The 27,056-nt window shown below is 43.3% G+C and overlaps 1 protein-coding gene across 2 annotated transcripts; it reads left to right on the top strand.

Moving 5' to 3' along the window:
- The first annotated feature begins 345 nt into the window (after positions 1–345).
- Positions 346–25,729, top strand: RELL1 (RELT like 1). Of its 2 annotated transcripts, none has more exons than XM_075260905.1 (8): positions 346–538; positions 10,667–10,888; positions 14,372–14,446; positions 17,015–17,090; positions 19,703–19,942; positions 21,881–21,974; positions 23,031–23,063; positions 24,569–25,729. In XM_075260905.1, exons 1-7 carry the CDS (start codon positions 472–474, stop codon positions 23,052–23,054), a joined length of 798 nt encoding a protein of 265 aa, XP_075117006.1. In that variant the 5' UTR covers positions 346–471; the 3' UTR covers positions 23,055–23,063; positions 24,569–25,729. The 2 variants fall into 2 exon arrangements, with proteins under 2 accessions (XP_075117006.1, XP_075116999.1); XM_075260898.1 differs by having other exon boundaries at positions 21,881–22,016.
- The last annotated feature ends 1,327 nt before the right edge of the window (positions 25,730–27,056 follow it).

Genomic DNA, 27,056 nt, shown 5'->3' with positions numbered 1-27,056 from the left:
CTTCATTTATATGCAGCTGGAGGGAAATATACGCGAGCTCCAAACTGCTGACAGACTCCCTTCAACCTTCAGTACAAAGAGGATGGTACAAGAACACTTTTTTGGTGCAATTTTGGGTGTTCATCTGAAAGATGTTTATATATATATATATATATATATATATATATATATATATATATATATATAAAGGTTGTGTCGTTTTCTTATAAGTAAATGCACGCCTTTGCCCATAGCAACCACTGTGGTGACTACAGCTGAGCCCCCCTCTCCTGCACATCCAGTGACGCGTCTCACAAGCCCCGCCCCCTTCCTCTCAGCCACAGCTGTCTTCTGACAAGATGGCGGGCGGGATCACACAGGACGTTGGTGTATGTATACGGCCCCGCCCACCTCGGAGCCACACCCCGCCCACCTTCTGCCCCGGTGGCCGCTCTGACTGACAAGTTGCTTGCAGCTGGCGGCAGAGCAGAGATGTCTCCGGTAGAGAAGCCTGCTCCGTACCCCGAGCACTTACTATGGAGGATAGTCCGCAGTGTCGGTGAGTGGACTGCCCCGCCGCGGCCACTGGTACTTAGCTGCAACTCTGTAAACTTCCCGGGCGGGCTGGAGCTGAGCATCTGTATATGCGCGCCGGGTCTGTGCCCGGGCACCTGTATAATGTATATACCCGTCCTTAGCCTTCCCATCTGTGCGGTGTGATAACGTGTACACAGGCTGAGGTCAGGGCGTGGTGTGAGGAAGGAGCTCCGGGGCGGTCTATGCTGTTCTCTATATACAGCAGTATAGCCATAGTTGTGTATTCTAAGGCTATGTGGGGTATATACATAGGGGTCATAGTATTACCTGTGACTGTGCAGGGTTATATACACAGCAGCAGCAGCACATCTCATTCCATGGCGGTGGAATCTATATATCATACAGCACAGTACATACCTCAGTACACACCTCATAGCTGGCATAGGCTTGGCGCACACCTGTGTTGGCCTCTCAGTCTTCCAGGTCTGATGGGTGATCCAATGGATGGGTAAGGATGGCTACGCTAGGTTTCTGCCATTTTTATATTGAAACCAGCGGAGAGAGAAGTCTCCTGCACATGAGAACTTTTATAAGAAGATGTGAATCTCGCCTTATTGAGTTCTCACCACAAAATCCACTTAAAATTGGTGGAAATATGGTGGATCCCATTCTAGTCTACTATGTAACCGCTTTCTAAGCACACAGGGTCTCCTTTTTTGGGACCTGAATGATGAAAACCCAAGCGCTAGTGTGAACTTAGCGTGACCCTGTTCACACCTCTTCTTAGATCAATGTCAGGGGTATTCCATACAACCCTCTGATGTTTGTCGCTGTATACACTACATTGCTCCTTGGCTACAAAGTTGTGTCCTGACTGTTCCGGTTTTATTGCTGTGGCCGACTCTACAGGAGACATTTCTACTTTTGCACTTTTCTATGTAGTTAAAGTTACAGCAGCCTGTTTGGGGACAAAAGGAGGCTGTATTACCCTGCGGCAGGTGAATAGGACTGAGGGTATGTTTGGTGCCAATGTAAACACGTGCTCTGTGTGTGAACTGGCTGTCTCTCATGTCTGTCTCTTGTCTTTCTCAGGTGTCTGTCTCATGTCTTTCTCAGGTCTGTCTGTCGGTCTCGTGTGTAGCTCTGGTGTCTCTGTTTATCCAATATATGCCTGAGGTCTGTTTTTCTTGGCTCTGTCTATCTTAGTTGTCTCTCTTACTCTCAGACTGAAGTTTCTGGGTCCCATCTTCTAATGTCCCCTAGGAAAAAGGGGATGGGACTTCTGTTGGACCACTATTGTGTCCTGGTTTTGATTCTGTTTGTCTCACGTCTTTCTCTCTACATTCTTGTCTTGTAAGGCTGGATTCACACTAGCACTTGATTTCCATTCAGGGTTTCTGTCCCGTGGGCAGCGCAAACCCCCTCCCGAGGGAAGCTGTCAGGTTGATTTGGGGCACAGAGCCACTCTCAGGTCCTTATAGACAAGGGGTTTCGTGTCCTAAATCTCCCTGCTTTAAATTCATCCATCCAACAGCACAACCCCTTTAAGTCCATTGTTTTCATCCGATGGTGGATAAGGGCAACAGACTTAATAAATTGCTATCTATATGTACATCCTATGTCTTCTGTCTCCTTGGTACTTTCCCACTGAAGTTATTTTTGGTCCCTTGGGTTACAATATTGCCAGTCTTTCCTGATCATTGTAATGTGAGAGCACATTGTATATACAGACAGTCTATGCAGTGAATCAATATATGGATATGTTTTTTTTTTTTTATGTAGATTCTGAGCCCCACATACAGCTCACAATGTACTTTTTTCCTATCAGTATATCTTTTTTGGAATATGGGCTGGAAATCCATGCAAACACGGGAGAACATACAAAATCCTTGCAGATGTTGTTTGCCCTTGGCGGGATTTGAACACCAGGACTCCAGTGCTGCAAGGCTGCAGTGCTAACCACTGAGCCACTGTGTGGCCCCTAATCAATATGGATATGTGAGTGGTACACTACCTGTAGTGCCCGTGCTGATTGGCTGTGTAGTAGCGCCACCCTACAGTACAGTGTGGCACTACATGTCCTCTATTGCTGCGCCTGTGCTAGGATGACCTGATCCATTTGACCCCAGGTTGTGGCTGTTCCATGTTATGTTTCGGGTACACTGTATATAATGTACAGGACCCCGAAGGAACTCTTGTGACACACACATAATATGTAGTTTACAGCTACCATCACCTTTTTTATCACTATGATGCTTTGTCTGCCTATTTTTCTTTAAAATGTCCCCCGCAGGCGAACTCTGTTACCTGACATTAGGCATGTACATACTTATCTGCATGCTGGGTGCTGCGGAGGCCGCCATAGTCACCCAGTAAGTATTGTGCACTCTAGTAGTATCGGTGCATGATGTATGGCTGTCTCTTCATCCCGTGCTTTGTGACTGTCAAGGTTTATATGGGAGACAACATTATATTATCAGAGTATGGCGATGCATAGAACATAAAAGCTACTTAAAGGGGTATTCCCACCTCACATACTCACCAGTCTTCACTGCTGTAAAATCTTCTTTCTTCCTGGTTTCTTGCATCATTTGGTGGGCGGGGTTTCACATGCAACCTGCCGTTTAGCTCTGCCCACAAATTTGTGTGTAGCTCTGCCCACCCATATTGGACTATGAAGTACAGGCAGCTGCAACTCCATTCTGTGTTACATACAGAGACTGCCTGTCTCTGCCATAATGAACACAATTGAATTAGCTAGCCTGATAACTGGGAGAACAGAAGAAATGAGAGCAGCTCCTCTCCCCTATCTGATAGCAGGGAGCTTGGTCACGTGATGTAGACACAGGAATAGCTAGAAACACAGGCTGGCTCCCTGCACTTAGCCCCTCCTCCCTCCCCCTGAGAGCAGCAGATACATCACTTGACTCATGAGCAGCTAAGTCAGGGCTGTGGCCACAAAGAATTGAATAAAGTAAAATAGTGGACAAACAAAGCAGTTTTGCTGAAGCAATGTATTTAGGAAAAGTCTTACATCCACATTAACAAGCAATAGAGATAGGATCCTTGTGATGGGACAACCCCTTTAAGGCTTATTGTAGACGACCATGTACTATACAATGTACTATCTGGGCCGCACAACTGAGCACAGGGCCTATTCCTGTCCGTTTTTGCGACCGTTCTACTACAGCTCCCATTCATTGAATCGGGTTGCAGAATAATGGCTTGCGCATGGTAATGTGCAAGGGGCCTAAGGCTTAATCCCAATGTAGCAAAATGCAGCCCAAAAATAGCCAGTTTTTCATTGAACTCTTCCTGCGTTTCTCTCTGTTTTCTTCCACTAGTAAATAGTATAGGGCAAGTTCTCAGCAATTCTGCATCTAAAAGTAACATAGTTTCCATGTTGCACATGAAGATACAACAAGCTGGAAGTTGAGCTACATTTGGTACACTTTGATATTTCGGGAGCTGCATTGTGTTCAGGGATATGTCACATATCATTCTTGATGTACGGCTCTGCAGTCAATCATTGGTTAATGCTGCCGATTGTCGTCGTATCTGTGAGTGGTCCTTATGTCCATAGAGCCATAAACTAATGGGCACATCCGTTGTACTTACAGGCTTATCTCAGGTTTGGCGGCTTTCTAGTCAGGGTGTGGACATTGATCTTTGTGTGTAATCCTATACAACCCCAAGCCCTCATTGCATTGTGGTATGTTTGTGACCTGGGCCTGCTAGACCTGTTATCTGGTCCTTACTAGAAGGAAGGCTGGGTATTGCATGTGAATATAACAAATACACGTTATACTTTTAGGTAACACTTGGCCAAAAGTGAGTTTCTCCTTGTTTTGCCTCAGGTGGAGGAGACCTTTTTGCTTTGCATCAGAGCACAGACACCTATCATAGTCAATAGAAGAGTGCTAAAAGTATCTGTAACCCTCAGATACTACACGGAAATGTATCTCTGTCACATGTGGAGAGGGAGGGGGAGGAAGTGTCAATCGCCTATTGTCAATGTCACATCCCATGTCATCTGCCTCCAGCTTTATACTAGGTCTTACCTGTCATATCTCTGCCTGCTATGTCACATGCAAATCTGAATTCTTACTTTCTGAATTGTGCACCCATGTCACCATGGGGGAAGGAGATGAAACCATACATGGCTCTTAGAATGTGTGTCATTACTATTATACAATTGTCAAGCTCAGTGGCCAGAGCAAAAATGTCAAGATTAAAGCTGCTTTAGTCCTTATTCACACAAGTGCTTTGCTGAGTATTTTGCATTAGTGATTGTGACCTGAAACCAGGAGCCGGCGGTAAACACAGAACGGGGCAAATCTGTCCACTCTACATTACCTCTGTGTAGTCTATCACACTGATACAAAATACTGACCTGTGAATAAGCCCTAGGCCGGGCCCACCGTTCATATCACTGATGCCAAGTATGAATGGGGCCCTAGGGTGCTACACAGTAAATGACCAAAGTTACCATCACAAACAGCAAGTTTTCACCCCATCTTGGAATTGTTAAATATGGTCCTCAGTGGCCTCTGTACTCCTGTATGTGTAATGTAGTAATCCGCCTCTGTCCCATCCAGTGTACAGGACTCCAGCACACTCTGATAGTTTGCTGACCTCCATGCTTGTCAGCTCCCTTGTCCTCATACGCTCTCGTTTCTTGCAGCTTCTATTATTTGGGAACATTTTGGGAGTAGGCTCGGCCTATTATGTCGTCTGTTCCTGCCAACTGCAGCTACAGTGAGGAGCAGAGACGTGGTGTATAAGGCAGAAAGGACCCGTGCTCCCATTGTGTATATACTACTGCGTACTTCAGTCCTGTATATCCTCCTCGAGCTCTTCTGGATGTATACATGTACAGCACAGTATAGGCCCTGGTAATGGTATTGATCCCCCTGTACCTGGCTGTGCAGTCTGTGACTTGTAGCTTTCTGTGTGCATTGTCTTTGGGAAATTCCTGTGCAGTTGTGTGTGTTGCCTCCCAGGGAAGCGGACGTCATTCGTATCCATAGATGTACATTTTCTGTTTTGTCTTTTTTTGTTTTTTCTCCGCATTATGAATTAGCGCGTTCTTTTGTGCTATTGCATTTAGATGCAACTCAAAGAAAACTGTATAGAACATGGTAAATGGTTTTTGTTTTGTTTTTTTAACCATAGGTTCTACAGGTGACATGCTAACATGATAGATACATATACATCTGGGAGTCCTTCTGACCCATACGTCTGGCATATATTTCCCTAATGGTCTGTAATGTACAGTAATTGGATATAAGCAGAAGAAGTTCTGCACAGCATTACAAAGTCACAACAACCCCGTCTTCACTACCTATGGAGGGGCCGTGTGACCTGCCTGTCCATCAGCACCTCCCAATTACACATGCCTATGCCAGCCTCGGGAAGGGAACGGTCTTCACAGAAGACTAAGGGTATGTTCACATGGCAGAATGTGCAGCAGTTTGGGACAGACCCTCCCTGGGGTCCGCCTCCTATGCTTTTCAATGGGAAGCAGATACTGCAGCAAGACATGGCGATAAGTGTCCTGCTCGATCTTGCTGCGGAGTCCACAGCTTGAGACTCCCTACGGATCAGGCCCATTCTCCTTAGTCTAATCATCGGCGGAAAAATGGCCACTGTATTCCCTGCATCAACATCCCATCATGGCTAGACCGCGGCCGAATATACGGTGGCGGAAAATAGAGAATAAATTCCTCATCGTTTTTCGCGATGTTGCTTCTTATAGAGAAATATGTGCAGAGCTATATACCGTAGTTATATACAACCTGTACTCAGTATATACAAGTGGACAACCCTTTTAATCCTCAAGATAGGAGTTATTCGGCAGTTCTCCTTCATTGTGACTCATGTGAACACATTGATCCAGATGTACTATTGTGGTTACAACTAGATACAGTACTGATGTAACACGTGGCGTAGTGTGGTGTGTCTAGTATGGGCTGAAATTTTATGGCTTGCTAGACATGTGGGTGTGGACTCTTGTAAAAAATAAAAACATGATTTACATGCACCATGATGTGCCAAAAAGTCTCGTAAAATTCTGGCTCAATGAAAATGTAGACGACATAGTGTAAAGTTACCCCGGTTATCGCCTGGCCTCAGCCACTGTCATACATGGGCTGTATTGTAAGGCTGTTAGTGTACGTTGTCTAACCATTAGTAACTACAAACCCATATCAAGGGAGATCGAATGCATCATGGTGGCTACAAGTGGCCTTAGCCTGATGGCTATCTATCCATCCCATCTATCTATCCATCCCATCTATCTATCCATCCCATCTATCTATCCATCCCATCTATCTATCCATCCCATCTATCTATCCCTCCCATCTATCTATCCCTCCCATCTATCTATCCCTCCCATCTATCTATCCCTCCCATCTATCTATCCCTCCCATCTATCTATCCCTCCCATCTATCTATCCCTCCCATCTATCTATCCCTCCCATCTATCTATCCCTCCCATCTATCTATCCCTCCCATCTATCTATCCCTCCCATCTATCTATCCCTCCCATCTATCTATCCCTCCCATCTATCTATCCCTCCCATCTATCTATCCCTCCCATCTATCTATCCCTCCCATCTATCTATCCCTCCCATCTATCTATCCCTCCCATCTATCTATCCCTCCCATCTATCTATCCCATCCCTCTATCCCAAACCAAAAAACATTTTATTAAAAAAAATAGCGTTCATTTGAACACAAGTATATCTCAGAATCAGTGTGGAAATCTCCTCAATCACTTCTAATGGGAATCTGTGATATACACCTAATTTTTCAGTGTGTATTGACATGGCCTGCATTTTCTTGATGTGGTTTCAGCAATGGAAACGCTGCGAAAACCGCGGCTTGTGGTCACATTTAATGAGGCTAAATAGTGTACCAATTATGTCAGAATCCCAATTGTTTGTTTTTGCTTGGGACTAAAATAGTGAAAACCACCCCAGGCGCACACTGCATGGTATGTTTTTGGTTACTTGGTGTCCTGGTTGTCTCTGGCATTGGTGCGAGGACTGCTATCACACTAGTGCAGATATGGCAGCGTGCTATCACACCTCACACTACACAAGGGTTATCCTGATAGTGCCGCCATCATAGGCTGCTCCTGGTATTCTGTCACTTTTAGTCAAGACTTCAGCAACAGGATAAAGCCCTACAGGTTCCATTGATTATAATGGGGTTTGTTGGGTGTCCGTTCTTTTAAACCGAAACCTCTGGACAATAGTGTCAGACTTGCGGCACTTTTCTTGTCCAGCGGGTTTTTTTTTTTTTTTTTTTTTTTAATCCTCCCCCACCTCCTCTCTCCAATGGTCACTGCAACAAAAACTGTGCCAAAGTTGTGAACCCAGCCTTGGGGAGCATTCATGTGGTTGTATTTTTAGTTTTATTCAGGCGCATTTTGTTACAACAGGGGAATGTACCCGACAGAAGAGAGTAGAGAATTTCCTTCACATTGAGAAATATCTTTCCGGTTATTCAATTATTCCCTTTTCTTACAAAATGCTGGAGAATTCCCTCCCTGCTGTAACAATGGGCACAAAAGAGAAGCACCACATAGGTAAGGAGATGGCCCCACAGCCAGGGTAATGTAAACCGATTCCCCACTCAGGCACAATATATTTCATTGGACTGACTTTCTCTAGATCAGAGGCTTTATCAGTAAGTAACAGATATCCTGAGCTGTATAGATGGGAAGTGACCAGCAGGGGAGGCTTTACCCCATTACACACTGTAGGAATCTCCGCAGCACAACACATGCACATATGATGAATGATTCACCACCCTCCTCCTCTGACTATTCACAGGATCTCCTTTTCCATTACACTTTCGGAGTTGTCATATGGCAAGGTCACATTATTCTAAGTATCAGCGTCACCACTATAACACTATAGTTACATGTCTGTGAACACTTCTTTACTGGGGCTCTGGGAGAATCTGGGAATGGGTGAAGAGGTCACACGGCCCCATTTACCCACAAGTGAGTGCCGAAGGTGTTGTGATGGACGTCCTCTGAAATACACCGCACTAGTGTCTGCAGCGGGTTATCTCCCTGGCTCCTAAGCCTATGCGCCCTGGATTTTCAGTTTGCAGTCCTGCACAAGTTTCTCTGTTGTGCATTACTCACGTCAAATAAGTGACAGACCTGGAAACTTCTGCCCAAAAGTTTGTGTGTATGGGGTTACAGAGTATGTGTCAAAATCTACGTGAAAATTCTGTTGTGTGAACATAACCTAAATACTCTTAGTTAGCATTTGAGTCTTTCTTTAAAAGTATATGTCATGACTATTTCCTGAACACTATAGCACTGTATAGGCATCACCAATAGGATTATTACCGAGGTCAGTGGTTGGCTCCAGCAGTCACGTGACTGATGTATGTGACATGTATATTGTATTGAATATACCGATCACTCACCGCACCGCGCAATGTTATTGTACGTTCACATCATCACATATGTTTGGCGATCATTGGCGTCCTAGAAGAACGGAAAAAATAGATGCATCCTGTAATGGGCGCAGTATGAGACATCAGTGACTATAAAGGGCCTGTTACATAGCCATCAGATCTTTGTTTTATTTTATTTTTACTGGGAAATAAAAGTTGGGCTGCGGAGGTTTTTCGATCAGCAGTTTGACAGATCCGTGTTAGAGACTCTGCCGCACGTGTGTACATACCCTTACACTGTGATATGTATTTGCTGCTTCTATGTCGCTCTGGTACTTTATGGAAAGAAGGAGGCAATGGTTTTACAAAATGTGCTGTCCCTTTTAGTACCTCTCAACATATAGTATTCATGAGCTACAGGCATATACCTTGTGGCCACACCTGGCGGTCAGACTCTCTTAAAGGGGAAGTTGTCCCGTACCTTTGTTCCTTCATCTGGACTACATTCACAGTTGCGCCTATTGTTTCCTAAGGCTGGTGTGGTGACTCTATTGTGTGCCTAAGAACCTGTTGCCGTCAGTGTTGTGTTGAGCAATAGGTGTTTTTCTGCATTGTACCGAATGTTGTCTACCTTAGTAAATGCAGGTGATTTTATTTTCTGGCAGCCACACTAGGCGCACTCAAGAAGCAGGGCCGTGACTGGTTTGTCTATGGCTAGATTAGGCAAAATTCCAGACATCCGAGTTGCTCTACCTGTAGTCTATATAGATGAATAGATAAATATGAGCATGAAAAAAACGGGCTGCCAAGGTGACACTCCGGACTGCATGTGAACAGAGGCAATACTTCACCAGCATGCCATATAAAATATAACTTTTACTAGATCATGCTAAAATTCATACCAACATGGATCCATAGTAAAAACCTCAGCAGACAAGCTTACACGCTTCAGGCAATCCTACCGATCGGTAGGAAGCTTACTTAGCTATGAGTAAGGGATCGGCAGTATTGCCCGACGCGTGTAAGCTTGTCTGCTGATATTTTTACTATGGATCCATGTTGATATGAATTTTAGCATGATTTAGTAGAAGTTTTATATTTTATATGGTATGCTGGTGAAATATTGCCTCTGTACACATTGTCTATGGGTAGGGGAAGGTGAACCCACCTGGGAGGGATGCTTATTTAACATAGTCTGAGTTGGCCTACAGCGATAGATAGATGGGTATTAGATAGATAGATATTAGATATAATTTTATATCTTTATTTTACACACACATCAATGTGTGTCTATGCAGTTCTCACTTTTGTTAATTCATGTGCTATACTATCTCATATTCATTCCTGATCTGTGGGCGGTTTCATTATTGGATGTTCTATCCACATGAATATAAGCAAACTTCATCAGTGATTTATGTGGCTGCTAAGTTATTCTAATGGACACCTTGAAATTCTACATTTCCTCCAGTGCTCTAAGGGAAACGTGTCCTTGCATAACATTTCTCCCGGAGGGTATTGAATAGGGAGTTCTGGAGCAGACCTGGTGGCTATTAGCTGGTGGTTGTTTTCACAATGGGTTAAGTTGGTTGGAAGGGGGGCATCTTTAGTGTCTTCATCATCATCATTATTATTATTTATTAATATAGTTTTTTATTATTACTTAATAAAATTAAAATTTATATACAGTTTATATATATTTTTTTTAATTTACTTATTCTTTTTGTGCCAGAGTCTCAGCCATCTAGCGACCCTTTGTCTGTGTTGCCAAGTTCAGCTAACAAGGTCGACTCCTCTTCTGGTGGCCATCCTGAATATGTTGCCTTCATCTTGGTTCCTGTCTTCTTTATCATGGGACTCCTTGGAGTACTCATCTGCCACATCCTTAAGAAGAAAGGCTATCGGTGCACTACAGAAGCAGAGCCAGAGGAGAAAGTATCTGCAGAGAAAATCGGTACGTAGGCCTGTAGAAGGGCCTGGTTAGATCTGACAGCTATTCACTAATCTTTCAGAAGTGCTCGGACTAAGGCCTCATGCACACAACAGAGTTCAGTGTGTGAAAACAGTCAGTGTATAGACCAGATATCCTGCACTGAGCTCGGCCTTATGAAATCTGATGCATAAGGAAATACAACATTGTGTGCATTTATGGGTTCCATGTGACAAATAAGAAATGTCCAGATATTCAGACTAAGGTGTGTAAAAAGGAATCTTTCCTTTCACAAACCTGGTTCCTTAGGGGTGAGACCTGTAATTCAGTGCCTATGCTGGGACAGGCACAGTCAGATGGCAAATAACTCATGGGTTCACAATAAAAACAAAACAAAACCCAAATGCAAACTATTATGCACTATATTGCTTAGTTAAATACATGGTGCTCTTCTTTTTAGTGTGTATCTTCCCAATTTAAGCTCCCACTTCATTTCTGTAATATGGCCCCAACCTCACTGGCTATCTCTATGTACCCTGTGCTTTGAGACCCTCCCGTCTGCTCTTGGATAGACCGGCTGAGAGCAGGAGGAGTCTCTCATACTACGAAAGCACAGTGGGAATGGTTTATACTGAGGTGGTCTGTATACAGAAATGAAATTGTGGGCTGGGAATCAGAAAACACGAGCCAGAAAGATTAAAGGGCAACAAAATAATGTTCACCAAGCTCATAACTTACTGTATATAGTGTTTTTTTTTTTTTTTTATATATATATAATATTTTTAAGATCAGCATGGTGTTTTCTGTGCAAAGTGTATGTCTTTACTAGAAATAATAACAAATTCTGTAAGCCCGGCCAGCCCTCTTGTGTCTTCGTTTTCATGACCAAGGTACCAGCAATGATCACATCATATGCTCCAGTTCTGATGGTGAAAACAGCGCCGATGTCTTATAAAAGACTTTATCTGCTAACTGAAGGGCCTCATGACTCCATAGCCCAAATTGTTTTAATGGTTTAATAAGTCCCTGTACCGCCTCTCCCTGTTTGGAGGCCTTACCCCTTCTGACCCAAGAAAAAAACTTAAAGGGGGTCTATCATTAGGAAAAGTCATTTTTAACTAATCACATCCTTGCATAGCCTTTAGAAAGGCTATTTCACACTTACCTTTAGTATGTAGATTGCCTCAGTGGTTTTTGAATAAGACCGTTTTTATTCATATGCTAATGAGCTTCCAGCCAGCACAGGAAGTTCCCAGCAGCACTCGTCTCTGCCATTCTTTCCTATCTGTGTGTGCAAGCAGGAAGTCAGCAGCAGCCTGTGCAGTACACATACATAGGAAAGAATAGCAGAGAGGAGTGCACAATGAAACTTCCAGGGTGCACCAAGAGGCTAATTAGCATATGAATAAACGGGCTCATTCAAAAACTACTGAGGCAATTTACATACAAAAGGTGGGTGTGGAATAGCATTTCTAAAGGCGATGCAAGGATGTGCTTAGTTAAAAATGAGAATTGAGAGCCATATTTCAAGAGAAAGTCACATCTTTGAGTCGTGTTACATGTGTCCATACCCTACCCGCCGGTGTTGATAGACTTCTCCTAGTATGTACAGACTTGCTGTAATGTATACAATACATCTTAGCTGTTTATCTTTCTTGGACCTCCTGAGATAGGTGGAAGTCACTGCAGTTCTGGTGTATAAAGGACTTGAGCTTTGAAGTAAGTACAACCGCCAGTTCATTGAAGGAAGCGGCCCCTGTTCTCATGATCAGTAAGGGTCACAGCAATGATGGACTCTTTTTACCTACCCTGTGGCTATGGGGTATGTTTAAATGATAGTGCAACCTGGTTCTTATCACGTTTGTCAGTGTTCAGCGTGTTTTGCCTGTGACACAGTATTTTACGTATTAGAGGATGTGTTGTAGCTTTTGGCGTTTACGCTCTTTCCTGCTTGTTGCTGTGTAACTAGTGTGATCACATGGCTGCTGATATTTTAAAAAACAAACAACTTCATCTTATTCAATATAGAAAGCGGGTTTGTTTGTTTGTGACTCACTTATAAGTAGGCTAGCCTCTTTCCCTGATGGCGTTATCAATTATATTGATAAATGTTTTGTTTTCTTTCAATAACTGTAACATATGGGGGCTTGTTATTTGTGGGACCACCTGTATGCTATTTACTCTGTTTTAGGGTCCATTATTATGTATTGTATAATACTTGGTTATTCAAGGGAGAGAAACAGCAATAGATTCGAAGTTTTCCTGGCTTAGAGGCGCTTTTCTTCTTTTGTCTGAACATTATCAGCCATTTAAGGGTGAAATATCTGTAGGGTTACTGGACTGTCTGTTCTTGGGGTCTATACATCTTTATACTTGGCATCTGATGAGTTTTTCTGCTGTTAATAACCACACTATGACTGCAAAAAATTTTGCATTTCTCTCTCAGGCTATGGGTGTGTACAATAAGGAGCAGTTTGCCCTCCTGTATACATTACTACTACTACTACTACTACTACTACTACTACTACTACTACTACTACTACTACTGTAAAGTAGGTGTCCCAAGTGACCATAATATAGGAGATTAGGGACACTGGACTGCAAATACAGGGCATGATGCAGCTAAACAGATCCCTGACAAAGTCTTAAACTTTAAAATGTTTCTCTCTAACATCCCATCAACTCTAACACAAGCAGCCAGAAGTTGATACAGAAGTGTATTCTTTTCTTTTTTTTTTTTTTTTTTTTTTTTTTTTTCTTCTTACTATGGGATGATATTTCTTCTTTAAAGGGATTTTATCATTTAAACTTATTTTATTTTTTTCTGGTTGACACGCAGGAATAGCCTTAGGAAAGGATGTTAGTCTCCTACTTTTAGATGTCTTCTCTGGGCCACCGTTCGCTTGAAATCCCCATTTTCGCCGGTATGCAAATGAGTTCTCTCGCAGCACTGGGGACGTCCCCAATGCTGCGACAGAACTCTCCAGCGCCACCTCCATCTTCTACAGGAACGGGGTTTTGACGTGTCTTCTTCCAGGATTTGGCTTCAAACTTCTAGGCCTAGGGCAAAGTCGACTGCGCATGCCCGCTGGCTACAAGAAAATAGCCGCTTACACAGTAAGCCTTTCTTTCTAGTAAGGCTATTCCTACGTGTCAACCAGGAAAAAATGTGTTTAATTGATTGATAGGATCCCTTTAAAACTGCAATATTTCTGTATGGTGTTGTCTTGCGCTATAGAATTAGGACCCTGAACTGTTGCCATCACAAGGTGGATCTGCTGTTAAGGGGATTAAAAAATTTTTTTTATGTACAATATATCTAATGTGAGGTATAAAGGGAATGTGTCATTGAAACAACGGACTCACTGAAAACAAAGGATTGGGTCCTCATCGATTTCGGCACAGACAACTCAGAGGGAATATATCCTTAAAGAAATTGTGTTCAATAAATTTTTGTGTTTGTCAACCTGACCGTATTTTTTTTTTTTTTTTTTTCTTTCTTTTCAGAGATGCAAGAAGGTGCAGTGGACACGAACAATGATACTGTTGGGCAGATTGTGAGCTTTATAATGAATAATGAAGGTATGCTCCACTTCACACAGGTTAAAGCAGACATGTACATGGCAGTGCGTTATGACTAGGTTTCTTTATTTCATTTTTAATTTTTTTTTTTCCTTTGGGTATATATTTTTGCTTATAGCCCCAATATATTCTATAGTGTCTTAACAGATATTATCATACTCAGTCCCAAATAGGAAACCCAAGCAAACATGCCTAGGACATACAAACTCCATGCAGTTTTGTCCTCGGCTGGATGCAAACCCGGGACTGCAGCCACTGTGCTCCTACCGTATCATGAATCCTAATACCTCTCAGGACATGGCTGCCCATCTACTTCTGCCATGCAATGCCCAATGCAGTATTACCTGATGAACCCCATCACTCCCCCTCGCTGATTCTTAAATTGCCATCCAGTATTAAATTATGTAATCCTGCATTACTACAATAGAGTTCCATCAGAAATAGGTGGTGTCACAATATAGTGCTAGATAAGGTACATCAGTACCATAAAGACATGAATCTGGCAGCCTCTCATGTCTCTCGTGATTCCCAATTCCACCCCCCTTCCCTTCCCACCTTTGAGCCAGATGAATAGCTGTTCCTGTTCTGGAAGCCTTAAGGCATTCATAGTATAATGACAGCCATTCTTCTCACTGGCTTCCTTGTTATACTGAATTTTCCATGCAGTAGGGTAAATGTGTGGCTAGGGGTCCTGGGCGGTCAAATTTTGCAGAGACTATACAATATGAAATGAACAGGTCAGTATAGCGACAGCCGCAGCTTCATGTTCGGTTGTATTCTGAGATAATTTAGCACGAAGTACAGGAAAGCGTTAAACATTTCCAATAGTGAGAGGATTTTCACATGTAAAAATGATCTTTTATTGGGTTAAATGTCCAAAGATGGAGCTGTGGTCTGACCACCATGTGAGGAAGACTCTTTGACCAGGGTCCCCCGCTCTCCATTTATCCTCTGCAATCGCATGGATCCTCACATTACTACTATACCTGGGGGAGATTAGTCTATGCAAACCTCTGGTCCCCAATGGTTAGATTTCACAGGGTGCTGAAGGGCTGGGAGAGTGGGTTTGCTATCCTCTTTTAAAGATGGGACACTGTCCTTTGAAAAGCCAGGGACCATTCAGATCTCACTATTGAAGGAGGTAGAGTCCATAGACCCAGTTTTCAGCACTGAGGGCTAAGTTTCCAAGTATTAAAGGGAGACTGAAGAATGTGCAGTATTCCATGTTATACCCCGCCAGTCTCTGGATAGTCACCCTTGAGACTGTCCTATTGGATTCCCTGAGGGCACAGATTTGCCTCAACTCTCTATGAAACAGGGACGTCACCTCTGCTACTACAGGGGCAATCATGCTAAAATGATGCCCCAGCTGTTATACATCATCTTATTCTGATTCCTACATTATATTTATGATATATTATATTGGTCCATAGTCTATGTAGAGAACTCCCCAGAGAAAACAGTAGGCTGGACTCAAACCGAAGACCCTTCAGAATAGCAAAGATGCTGAGGATGGATTATCTCTAAAACCTGTCAGGCAGGGGGTGTGATTCAGATCTTCAGTTACAGGCAGCCAGTGTCAGAGCTCAGAATCACACCCCCTTGTCTGATCCTGCCTGACTCCCCCCTCATACAGACACCACAACTAACAGCAATGATTGCTCAGGAACGGCGGGGGCTAGAGAAAAAATTCCAACTGTGCCAGATTCAGTGGAGCAGCGGCTGTTAATTGATGTAAAGAGCTGGACTTGTTGGAGGTGGTGAAAGGTCCTCTTTAAAGGAATTATCCACTTCTAATATCGATGGCCTATCCTATAGGATAGGTCATCAATATTAGATCTGCGAGAATACGAAACCTGGGAGCCCCGCAGACTGTGACCCTGGTCACTAATGTGTATATGCCCGGAGCTGTGCTGCTCACTCGCTGTACAAAGTTTAGCTACTTCCCCTATTGAAGTCTTTGCGGCTCCTTTTGCTCCAGAGAACTGTTCTGTAAGTTTTGTACCTGGAGTAACTTTGCAGCTTGAACTTCTGATGAGGAGAAATCCTAGAGATGTGACGGCTGAAGGGTGCCCATTGATGTGCAGATTCCTCACCCACGCTGCCAGTCATCCAGCATGTCTAAATAATTTTTAAAGGCGCCCACAGCAGAGGGCATGTGCCAGAGGAACGCCCCTGCCTCTGTTGTGTACTCAGTGATATGGACACATTGTCCTGTGTCTGTCCAACCCTTTAGGCATGTGGGAAACATTTGCTTTAGTAGCTGCATTTACAGCCTTTCTCCAGTGTGTTATTGAAGCCTCTCCCTTCTGTGTGTGGTTGGATCTTATAATAGAGCAAAGAAGCCCCACACACAAATTATGTTCCCGCCATCTATAGTTGGATGTGCTGGCTCTTTATAAGGCACTGTGGTCAACTCTGTGAACACGTGTGCAACATTTACAGCAGAGACTGGTATGTGATTATGTGCTCCTAGCACCATGATGGCCGCTGACACATACTGTATATTGGAGTTTGTTCTGGACACTGACTTATCTGTCTATATTTTACTCTGACTTGTCTCTGCAGCGAATGCTGATGTTCTGAAAGCCATGGTCGCAGATAACTCAGTGGTGGGAGATAACAGCCTGTTTGATCCAGAAAGGTAATTACCCAATGTGATATACATTGTATATTTGCTGCGGAATGACATTTTATTAAAATAAATGACTTTTCGGGTTGGTCAGGGAATCCATGCTATACAAATGACTGAACAACTCTAAAGGTTTGGCAGTATTAACATCAGGACATGGGGACAATCCCGGCTTACTGAGGTGTCTTATGGATTTCAGTGTATGGGTTTAAAGGGATCCTATCATTGGATTCTGTTTTTTTTTTTTTTTTTTTTTTCCCTCGATAACATGTAGGAATAGCCTTTAAAGGTTATTCCTCTCCTACCTTTAGATGTCTTCTCTGTCCTGCCGTTTGATAGAAATCCGGGTTTTCTTCGGTACGCAAACGAGTTTTCTCACAGCACTGGGGGTGTCCCCAATGCTGAGAGAGAACTCTCCAGCGCCGCCTCCATCTTTTTCTGGAACACCTCTATTTGTGTCTTCTTCTGTCCTGGGTTTCAATCTTCTAGCCATGGGCAGTCAGCTCTGCCATCAGGCCTCGGGCAGAACCGACTGCATGCCTGGGCCACAAGAAAATGGCTGCTTACACAGTAAGCTGGTGTAAGCGGCCATTTTCTTGTGGCCCGGACATGCCAGTCAGCTCTGCCCAAGGCCTAGACGATTGAAAGCCAGGACGGAAGAAGACACAGCGAGAGGCGTTCCAGAAGAAGATGGAGTCGCCGCTGGAGAGTTCTCTCGCAGCATTGGGAACGCCTCCAGTGCTGCGCGAAAACTCATTTGCATACTGAAGAAACCTGGGAACGGCGACGCGGAGAAGACATCTAAAGGTAGGAGAAGAATAATCTTTCCTAAGGCGGCTATTCCTACGTGTTGGTCAGAAGAAAAGGATATCCAATGATGGGATCCCTTTCAATACATTAATCCATGGTGGAACATTTTGCCACATGTGGACTTGTTCCTAGACCCCATGGATAGGGCAGAGTGTGCATCTGAGTTGTGGTGGACTTTGCAGCAGAATGCAGTTAGATGAGACTTGTCGTGACATCTGAGGACATTCTCTTGCACTTAACCCTATGGGGGATTTTTTTCCGATTAAATGGAGTAGCATAGGACCTGCTCTATTTATAACGGAGTGGTCCACCTTGGATGGCACACTCGGACTTGGGCATGGAGCCTTGGAACACTACAGCCAGGCACTTCTCGGTGAAAGTTTTGACAGTGTAAACTATACTTGTGCTAGGACCCCTTGATTGTTGGCATTGGTAGGGGACCAGGGCTTGTCCCTCGCTGTTTAAAAAAACATGGAAAACCCTTTTAACTAAGTGAAGCCCCATAACAAAAATCTTCAACTGGAATGGTTATTGTCTCAGATTTTCCACAAATTGCACCACATGATGCTCTATTTTTTCTCCATTGTAAATTGCTTGTGTTATATTATGTCTTTAGAGTAAGGGTATGTTCACATGGAGGAATTTGGCAGAATTTCAGTGTTAAATTCTGTGCCGATGGAAAAGTTGTATTTTCTGCCTCCCATTCATTTCAGTGGGAGTTCTCTTGTGGAATCTGGCTGAAAAACGAGTGGGGTGCTTCTTTTTGTGGCTAGCTGGAAAAGGGGGGGGGGAATCAGCTGTTGGAAAAAAAATCGGCTTCTGCCTTCCATAGAAGTGAACAAGGCGCAGATTTCAGGAGAAGTTTGAGACGGAATCTGCCTCAATTTCAGTGTCAAATTTCAACTTGTGAACACTCCCTAAGTGGTGTAGAGTGTTTCATAGTGATGATGATTACAAATCTATATAATTTATACACTGTACAACCAAGCTGCATGTACATTGATTTGTATCGGTTATTATAACACATTTTAATCTTGGATTGTTCTTTCTTTGCTTTTCCTTTGGAAGACTTGGTAAGTGTCTTTCATTTCTGGAGGGGATGGGAAGGAGTCATGAGGACACTTGTATCATAGAACATGCTTATTTCAACAACCTGGGGATACAAATGGGTTGAGTTTCTATATGGTATTGTACTTTGTTCTGTCTGTAACCAGCTCCATGTACAGCGTTGCTCATATTGTTGTATTGTGGAGGACTGCTTCATGGCACAGACAGAAAATGAACAGCAGCTGCTGCCCCCTAGTGGAAAGTTTGGGAATTTTATTAGAAATTGGCATTCCAGTTCATTTGGTTTGCATTGTCAGGGTGGTGGAAAATGGTCTCAAACAGTAAGACTTGGATTTCTTTCTGTATATAAAGTTCCCTAATATATAGGTGTTGGTTACTTTTATTGCTTGCCTCTGTCCCCATATCTGATGACTGTCTCTCCTATTGGCTCTGTTTCCCCTATATGTAATCTTCCATACATTATTCTACACTGTACTTACTAAGGCCGGGTTCACATGTGCTCCAGGGTGTCCGTTCAGCAATTTATGATTGATTTGCACTAACCTTTTTCATCTTGGAAAAAAAAAATTGCCTTACCCCATTATAGTCAATGGTGTTCTTCTGGACCTGCCCTGGTGGTGCTCATTATTTTTGTAGTTCATTTGCAGACTAGAGGAGCAGACACACAGCACAGATGTAAACTAAGAGTAAAAAATGGTGAAGTTGTTGACAATAGCTGAGACAACAATCATTTCATTGTCTTGTAGTCCAACAACACCAAACACTCCTCTTAGCCCAACATCTCCGGTCAGTCCAACTACTCCTGGTGGCACACCGTCTAAGCATTCTTGTCGTGGGCACCATCTTCACACTATCGGGGGAGTGGCTGAGAAAAACGCGTGCAGTCGATGCAGCAACAAACGCTGGAATCTGATGAGGTCACCACCGAAACTAAAAGAACCTAAGAAGAGTAAACCAGGAGCCGTCACAGTCCTTTCTGTGGGAAGGTAATCCGATCATAATCTGCTATAATAATGCTATATATATATACATCTATGTTATGGATCTTTTTACCCAATGCCATTCATTTGTGTACAATGGAACATGCAGGGATATTGTCCTGAAAGGGTTTTGGCCCAGGTAAAGACGGCAAAGGCTGATGTCAGCAATGAAGGGGAGGGGTGTGGAAAGTTTACTCCCTATCTGATATTGATGGTCTTAAGTAAGGATAGACCACTGGTTATGTGAACCGGACAGAGCCAGAAGAAAATGGCCACTTACTGTGTAAGCGGCCATTTTCTTGTGGCCTTTGGGCATGCGCAGTCTGCTCTGCCGGAGGCCTAGAAGTTTGACCCCCAGCGCCGGAAGAAGATGTACAGAGAGGCTGTTCCTGAAGAAGATGGAGGCGTCGCTAGAGTTCTCTCGCAGCATTGGGAACCGCCCCCAGTGCTGCGCGAGAACTCATTTGCATACAGACAAAAACCGGGATTTCTACCGAACGGCGGCGCGGAGAAGACAACGAAAGGTAGGGGAAGAATAGCCTTTCTTAAGGTTATTCCTATGTGTGATCGACACAAAATTTGATTTTAATGGTAGAATCCCTATAATACATATTGGATTCCTCAAGTCATGCGGTCACCTAAAACAGTCTGCATCCTTATATTCAGGTTTGTAGCTTATGCCTATATTGACAGAGTTGAGAGTTGGTACAAGGAGGCTTCACGGCAGCAGAAACTGCTGCTACCCATGCCTAGTTGCCCTTGAAGCTCCTTGCCCTGCATACAGTGAAAACATAAATGTATAGATGCAAATTTTGGTGAAACTTTATTTGTATAGTGTGCAATTACTTTGAGCAAATTCAATGGTGAATATATTATGGATGATACTAATCAAATTAGTCGCTATGAACATTGCCAGAAAAAAATGCAAATCCAGAGCAGATGACATTCAGAAGAAAATGTTCTGTTAGTCATTGGGGTGTAATGTAATAGACCTTCTGATCAAGTACCGTATTTTGCGGACTATAAGGCGCACCGGACTATAAGGCGCATTGCCCATGAGCAGCGCTGTCCGGTGCGCCTTATATGTGATGGAAAGAGGCGGCACGCCGATTTTGCCGGCGGCCGCTTAACCCCCCGCGTGCCAGCCGCTTCTATTCATTTCAATGGCACGCTTCCATTGAAATGAATGGAAGCGCTCGGCACACGAGGAGTTAAAGGGATTCTACCATTAAAAAGTTCTGTCCTCTTGACCACGTCGGAATAGCCTTAAAGGCTATTCGTCTCCTACCTTTACCAGCGCCGCCTTCTTCCCGAGCTGCGTCCGCCCCTTCTGTGTTGTCTTCTTTGGGCCTCATGGATGACGCATGCGCAGTCGGCTCTAACAGGCTCTCGCAGCCAGAGCCGACTGCGCATGCGTCATCCATGAGGCCCATAGAAGACAACGCAGAAGGGGAGGACGCAGCTCGGGAAGAAGGCGGCGGCTGGCCATGGTAACAGGAGACGAATAGCCTTTAAGGCTATTCCGACGTGGTCTGAGGAAAGAACTTATTTTAATGGTAGAATCGTTTGAAGCGGCGGCCGCCGGCAAAGTCTGCCTGCCGCTTCCATACATTGCAAATTATTTGAATAGCGCGCTCCCATTGCAATATATGGAAGCGGCACGCAGACTTTGCCGGCGGCCGCCGCTTAACTCCTCGTGTGCCGCCGCTTCCATATATAAGGTGCACCGGACTATGAGGCGCACTTACGATTTCTGAGGAAATCGTAGGATTTTATGTGCGCCTTATAGTCCGGAAAATACGGTAGGCCAGAGTGTGCCCTGTAGGTCACATGGTATTGTCTTGTACAGGCCTGTGTGTGGTGAACACTAGATATGCTGTCTGCATCCATATAGCTGTTTTTGTTTTTTGCTAAATCTATGGTTTTTATTCACTGTACATGCAGGTTCAGAGTCACAAAGGTTGAGCCAAAGTCTAAAGAAAGGAAACGTTTAATGTCAGATGGTAGAGAAGCAACAAATGAAGTTCCCCATACATCAGTAAGTGTGGATACCAGGCAACGAAGCAACACAGAGACAGAGGTATGGAAACACTGTGCCCTGATAAAGTGTACTCTAAGGCTACGGTCACATCTGCATCTGACTCTCCATAGGAAAAAGTCCTGCACACACAGCTTTTTCATCTCCTGCTTTCAGATTAAAGACTATGGACACCCAGCGGAACCCTTTTATAATCAATGGGGTCCTTTGGGTTTCTTTATATGACCGCTTTTGTAGTGGCCCATCTGTAGGTTGTTCTGGTTCTCTGATAGTCTGTAGAACTGTGGACAACCTGGCCCGGATGTGCTCTTAGCCTCACGCTGCAATGCAAAAACATGTATATGTAGGTCTGTCTCCCAGCGCATAAGCTCTCTACACTCTTTATATCTAGCCTTCCATGGATAAGACAATGTAAATCGTATCACACCTATATCAGACCAGGCAGATGTCAGATACATTAGACCAGGATTCTACATTTTAAGGTTCTATTCACATCTGTGCAGTGAAAATAATGGAAGTGTCCGGTTACTGAATAGTGCCTGACTGACCCTCTTGGCTAGAATGGTGCCCATCAGATTTCACTCACTGATCTTGCATTTTGGTGTTTTGTTTATCCAAATCTGTTCAGTCATTCCAAAGGTATAAGCCCTTGTACTACTGGTGCAATTTAGGATGTACTAGCCAAGTGGGCGGTAACACTACATGACAGAGAGCCCGCCCCAAGAGAAACTACAGTGTTTCCACTCATTTGGCTAATGGACATCAACAGTGAAAGGTCTTATATCTTTAGAATGGCTGAACAAATTGCCAAATTGCTCAGGGTGACACCTCAGATGTAAGTTGTTTTTTTTTTTTTGTTTGTTTTTTTTGTTATTGGGCTTTTTAAACCCGCTGGCAGGTCATCTTTAACACACTTTAGAGAGAAATTTCCTAGAGCCGTATTTCCTGTACATAAGGCCTTGTAGCCTAAAGAACCATTTTTTGCCTATTTTCTGCAATCAGTTTTCTTGTTGTGGTGATCCTGTAAAATAAACTACATTTGTGTCTTTATTACAGATTCAGAATACAGTGGATACCTGAAGTGTGAGGGTACGTGATGTTTTCTGCCTCAGCTTTAGCTCCTCCTTACATAGACTTCCATGCTTTGTAGATCTGTGGCAGTTTCCTTCCTACTTCTGTAGGTTCATGACACCATCAGAACTACTTAGTCATCTTCTTGATATATAATCCCATTACCAGACCTCCTGTGCGGCAGAAACCTTGGGAAGTATGCTTTTAAAGCCGTCTGTTACATCTCTTGTCCATATGAGGAAAATCTTAGGGGTTCTTTGGGAAAAGCACGGAGTAGGCATGGCGTTGTAGATGCCATATAATGCTCCTCCACGAGAAAATATATGCGGATCAGCTCCCTTTCCAAAAAAGTTGTGCCTCTACTGCCACCTGTCGGGAAACATATATGTATTACAAGCTTTCATGAGGCTACATCCCTTCTATTTTCTTTCAGCTAGTAGACATGACAAGAGACTTGCCTCACAAAATGACTTACTCTTTAGGCCTGTATTATTTTGATGTATCACTATAATATCCTACATGTCTATGTGCCACCCAGTGGTGGTATTGTGAATTACAGCCTGTCAAGTGTTTTGCTAACTTATCACTGCATTGTATTGAATTGGGTTAATAAAAAAGAATTGCATGACTTAAATTCAAGATAAATTTAAAGGGTTTATGCAAAATGGGAAGAATGGGAGATTCCTTTCCCTTGCTGCATATTCGACCTGGCTGCAGCCAAGTGTGACACTCCCAGTGGATAAAAATCAGTCCATGGTCATGAGATGGAGACACACAACCGTGGACTGTAGGAGACACACGACCGTGGACTGGTTTTTACCACTGGGAGTTAACCATGAATGATGGCAATTCGTCAGTTCTCTGCTTGATACAGGAAGTATATTAGAAAATTATTCAACTTTTCATTATACAAACTAACTTTTATTTTCAGAAACTGAACAACCCTTTTAAGTAAATGTAAAAAAAAATTAAATTGCTGTGTCCTTTTGAGGCCAAAACTTTTCACCTTTCAATGGTTAGAAGTGCATGGTATTGCTGCCCGCTGACCTTCCGTACATTGGCACTACTGTATCTTTATCTTTATTTCCTTGTACATCTTCATCTGGTGTCAGCAGAATGTCTGAGCCCTTCCATCTGTGAAATGAATTGACATGCTTTTCTTTGCTCTAGTTAATCTAACTGGTCCCATAGGTGCTGGGCAGTCTGGCCATTTCACACATCCCGCTATCAGCCATAGCAGTTTACAGCATGTTAATATGACAGCACACAGCCGGGCACCGCAGTCTCCTAAAACTGCAAATTCCCCATATGTCACGCAGCTTGCGACACTTCTTACAGCAATTTCACAGGAGGCAAATAATGCCAGTGGTCTCGTGTGAGCGTGTAATGAAAATGTATAGTGTGTCATTTTATTGTACGTAGGATAGCGGCTCCGGGGGAAATGTTTTATTTTACATGTGGGAAGCCTTATATGTGATGTGCAGGCTGTGCTGTGGCTAACATGGCTCTTGTTTGTCTTACAGTCTTTCCGTATGAGCAGCGGCATTCGATTCATCTGAGAAGACGATGGAGCAGAAATTTTAGCATATTCCAGCAGAGTTGTCCTGGTACACGGCTTGCCTTCAAAATGCGTCCTTTGTCTTTTTTACACATACAAAAATGATGGGGGGGAAAAAAATTTTTTGTATGTTTTTTAGCAAGATACTTCTGTAGAGGAAGGCATTTTTATGTATGTAAATAAAAGCTGTATATTGATATACTACACTACATGTAAATATATTACTCTGAACTAGTGTGTACTAATACAAAGGTGTAGTGCAGTATTTTTCTATATAGTGGGTATAATTCACACAGCAGTTCCCAATAATAAATTTCTCAATGTGAAATGACTGCTGTTAGACTTTATTTCACTCATCGGGAAAACTATGGAATAAAGCTGCTATTTAATATGAGGACATGCTCAGGATGTAGAATTTTAATGCAGGTTTCAGTGCCAAAATCTGTGACTTGTTTTCAGTGGGAATCCATGTTACTGTCCAGGATTTTTTTTTTTTTTTTTTTGCAACGTGGACTTGAGAAGCACATTGCAAAAAATAAAAAGGTAACGTCTCAATTCTTTCTATGGGTGACCACACGGAGACAAGATCCTCTTTTAACAGGTCTAAATCCACATGTGAATCCTTGATATGTTACGCTGAAAATCTATCAACTTTGGATTGTCCCATAGATCTATGGTAGGTTTTTGTAGCAGAAAAATCCACTCTTTGAACATGTCCAGAGCATGTAGCATCATTCTATTGCTATTTATCCCTTAAAGTGGTTGCCCTCTTAGACACTTTTACCCTATCCATAGTGTCATATCTTTGGGGGTCTGACCACTGGCTCCAGTGCGCTTGCATGACCAGCACTTCATTCACTTCTATGGGGCAGACAGAGATTGCAGTTCCATAGCCATGAATGGATCATCTGCTGCACAAGTGCTTCATTCACAACAATTGTGCACAGAGACTTGTCAGACCTGCAGCAATGTGGCCCTTATCACTCATCCACAGGATACTGGGCAAGCATCTGTAATGTGACAACCCTTTTAAGGACTGGTGATGGGTGAAAATATGTAACAATCTACATTCTATCTGCTTTTGGTTTACATTACTGAATTGCCCCAAAATAAATTAACTTTGATAACCGTGCCTTTTTTTTTTTTTTTTTTGCTGTTTTTGTGTGTATTTACACTACAAAGAGTCAAAACACAAATGCAAATAAGGCTGAAGAAGTAAATCCACTATACAATATAGAAAAACAATGTCAAAAAGACAGGATCACTTGTAAATAAAGTACAAATATTTATTGAAATAGAGACAATAACACACAATATTCAATGATATATTAAATATGGGAAGGACCAATATAAAATATAAACCATAGTATGGGAGACTAGTATGATATAATATAATGGTGGTAAGACTGAGCTGGGTCATATATAAAGAACTGTGCAAACAACATGCAATCAGCTAAATAAGCCAAAGTACCATAAAAATACCAGTGATAAAGTGAAGCACATAACATATAACCACAGTAAAAAATACACCCCAATAGTGAAATGTATAAGGACCCAGAACAGAGTATAATCCACAATATAATGAGCCTACCCAGCTATGGAGCGCCCGACGCGCGTTTCGCCACTTCCTCTGTTCAGGTCTGTGCCCCGGTGAAGAGCTATTGGTGACGGTACCGTAGCGCTTCGCTGTCAGAAGGGGGTTTCTGACAGTCTGTCAGGAATGCCCTTCCTCACAGTAACGTCTATAGTGCTGTACTGTGAGAGCAGTGAGGAACTGGGGGGCGAAGACGCGGGACGCGTTGCTCAGCGTCACCACTGGGCGGTAAGCAATGACCCGTCTCACAGTACAGCGCTATAGGTGCTACTGTGAGGAAGGGCGTCCCTGATTGACTCTCAGAAACGCCCTTCTGACAGTGAAGAGCTACGGTACTGGCACCGATCGCTCTCACCAGGGGCACAGAATGGGAAAGCCGATAGTGCACTGAATTCAGCATACTGTTGGCTTTCTAGAGGTGTATTAAACTGCATGTGCCCCGGGAAGTGAAAGCTCCTCTTTAAGCTAGGTTCACATTATTTCATCCGGTGGACCCAAACAACGGAAAGCCCCCTACACCAAAACAGGTTACCTGCGAATCCCGAAGTCTATAATGGGGTCTGCTGGATTTCCACTGTTTATACTGAATCTGAGGGAGAGAAAACTCCTCCATTCAGGTCTTCTCTCCACTGATTTTTGGTGGCGACTCTGATGCAGATGTGAACTTGGCCTTACTCTAGGTTCACACTCGTGTTCAGGCATTACGTCCCAGATTCTGTTTAAAATACGCAGAGAGAAGTCCTGCAAGCCCGACTTTTCTCTTCACAAATTTCAATATAAAATAGTAGGAAACCCAGTGGTTAGTCTATGGGGTCCGTGGGTAACCACTTTTTAAGCAGGTAGGATATACAGTTTTTTG

This window comes from Leptodactylus fuscus, chromosome 1 (assembly GCF_031893055.1).
Source record: "Leptodactylus fuscus isolate aLepFus1 chromosome 1, aLepFus1.hap2, whole genome shotgun sequence".
NCBI classification, from domain to species: Eukaryota; Metazoa; Chordata; class Amphibia; order Anura; family Leptodactylidae; genus Leptodactylus; species Leptodactylus fuscus.
The sequence above is the reverse complement of the archived record's forward strand: the minus strand, read 5'-3'. Positions and strand labels throughout refer to the sequence as shown.

Bases quoted from the DNA above. Each gene is read 5' to 3' on its own strand.
- RELL1 (XM_075260898.1), top strand. From the start codon at position 472: ATGTCTCCGGTAGAGAAGCCTGCTCCGTACCCCGAGCACTTACTATGG. The intron at 14,447-17,014 runs GTATGCTCCACT...TTGTCTCTGCAG, and splicing joins CTTTATAATGAATAATGAAG to CGAATGCTGATGTTCTGAAA. The intron at 19,943-21,880 runs GTAATCCGATCA...CTGTACATGCAG, and splicing joins ACAGTCCTTTCTGTGGGAAG to GTTCAGAGTCACAAAGGTTG.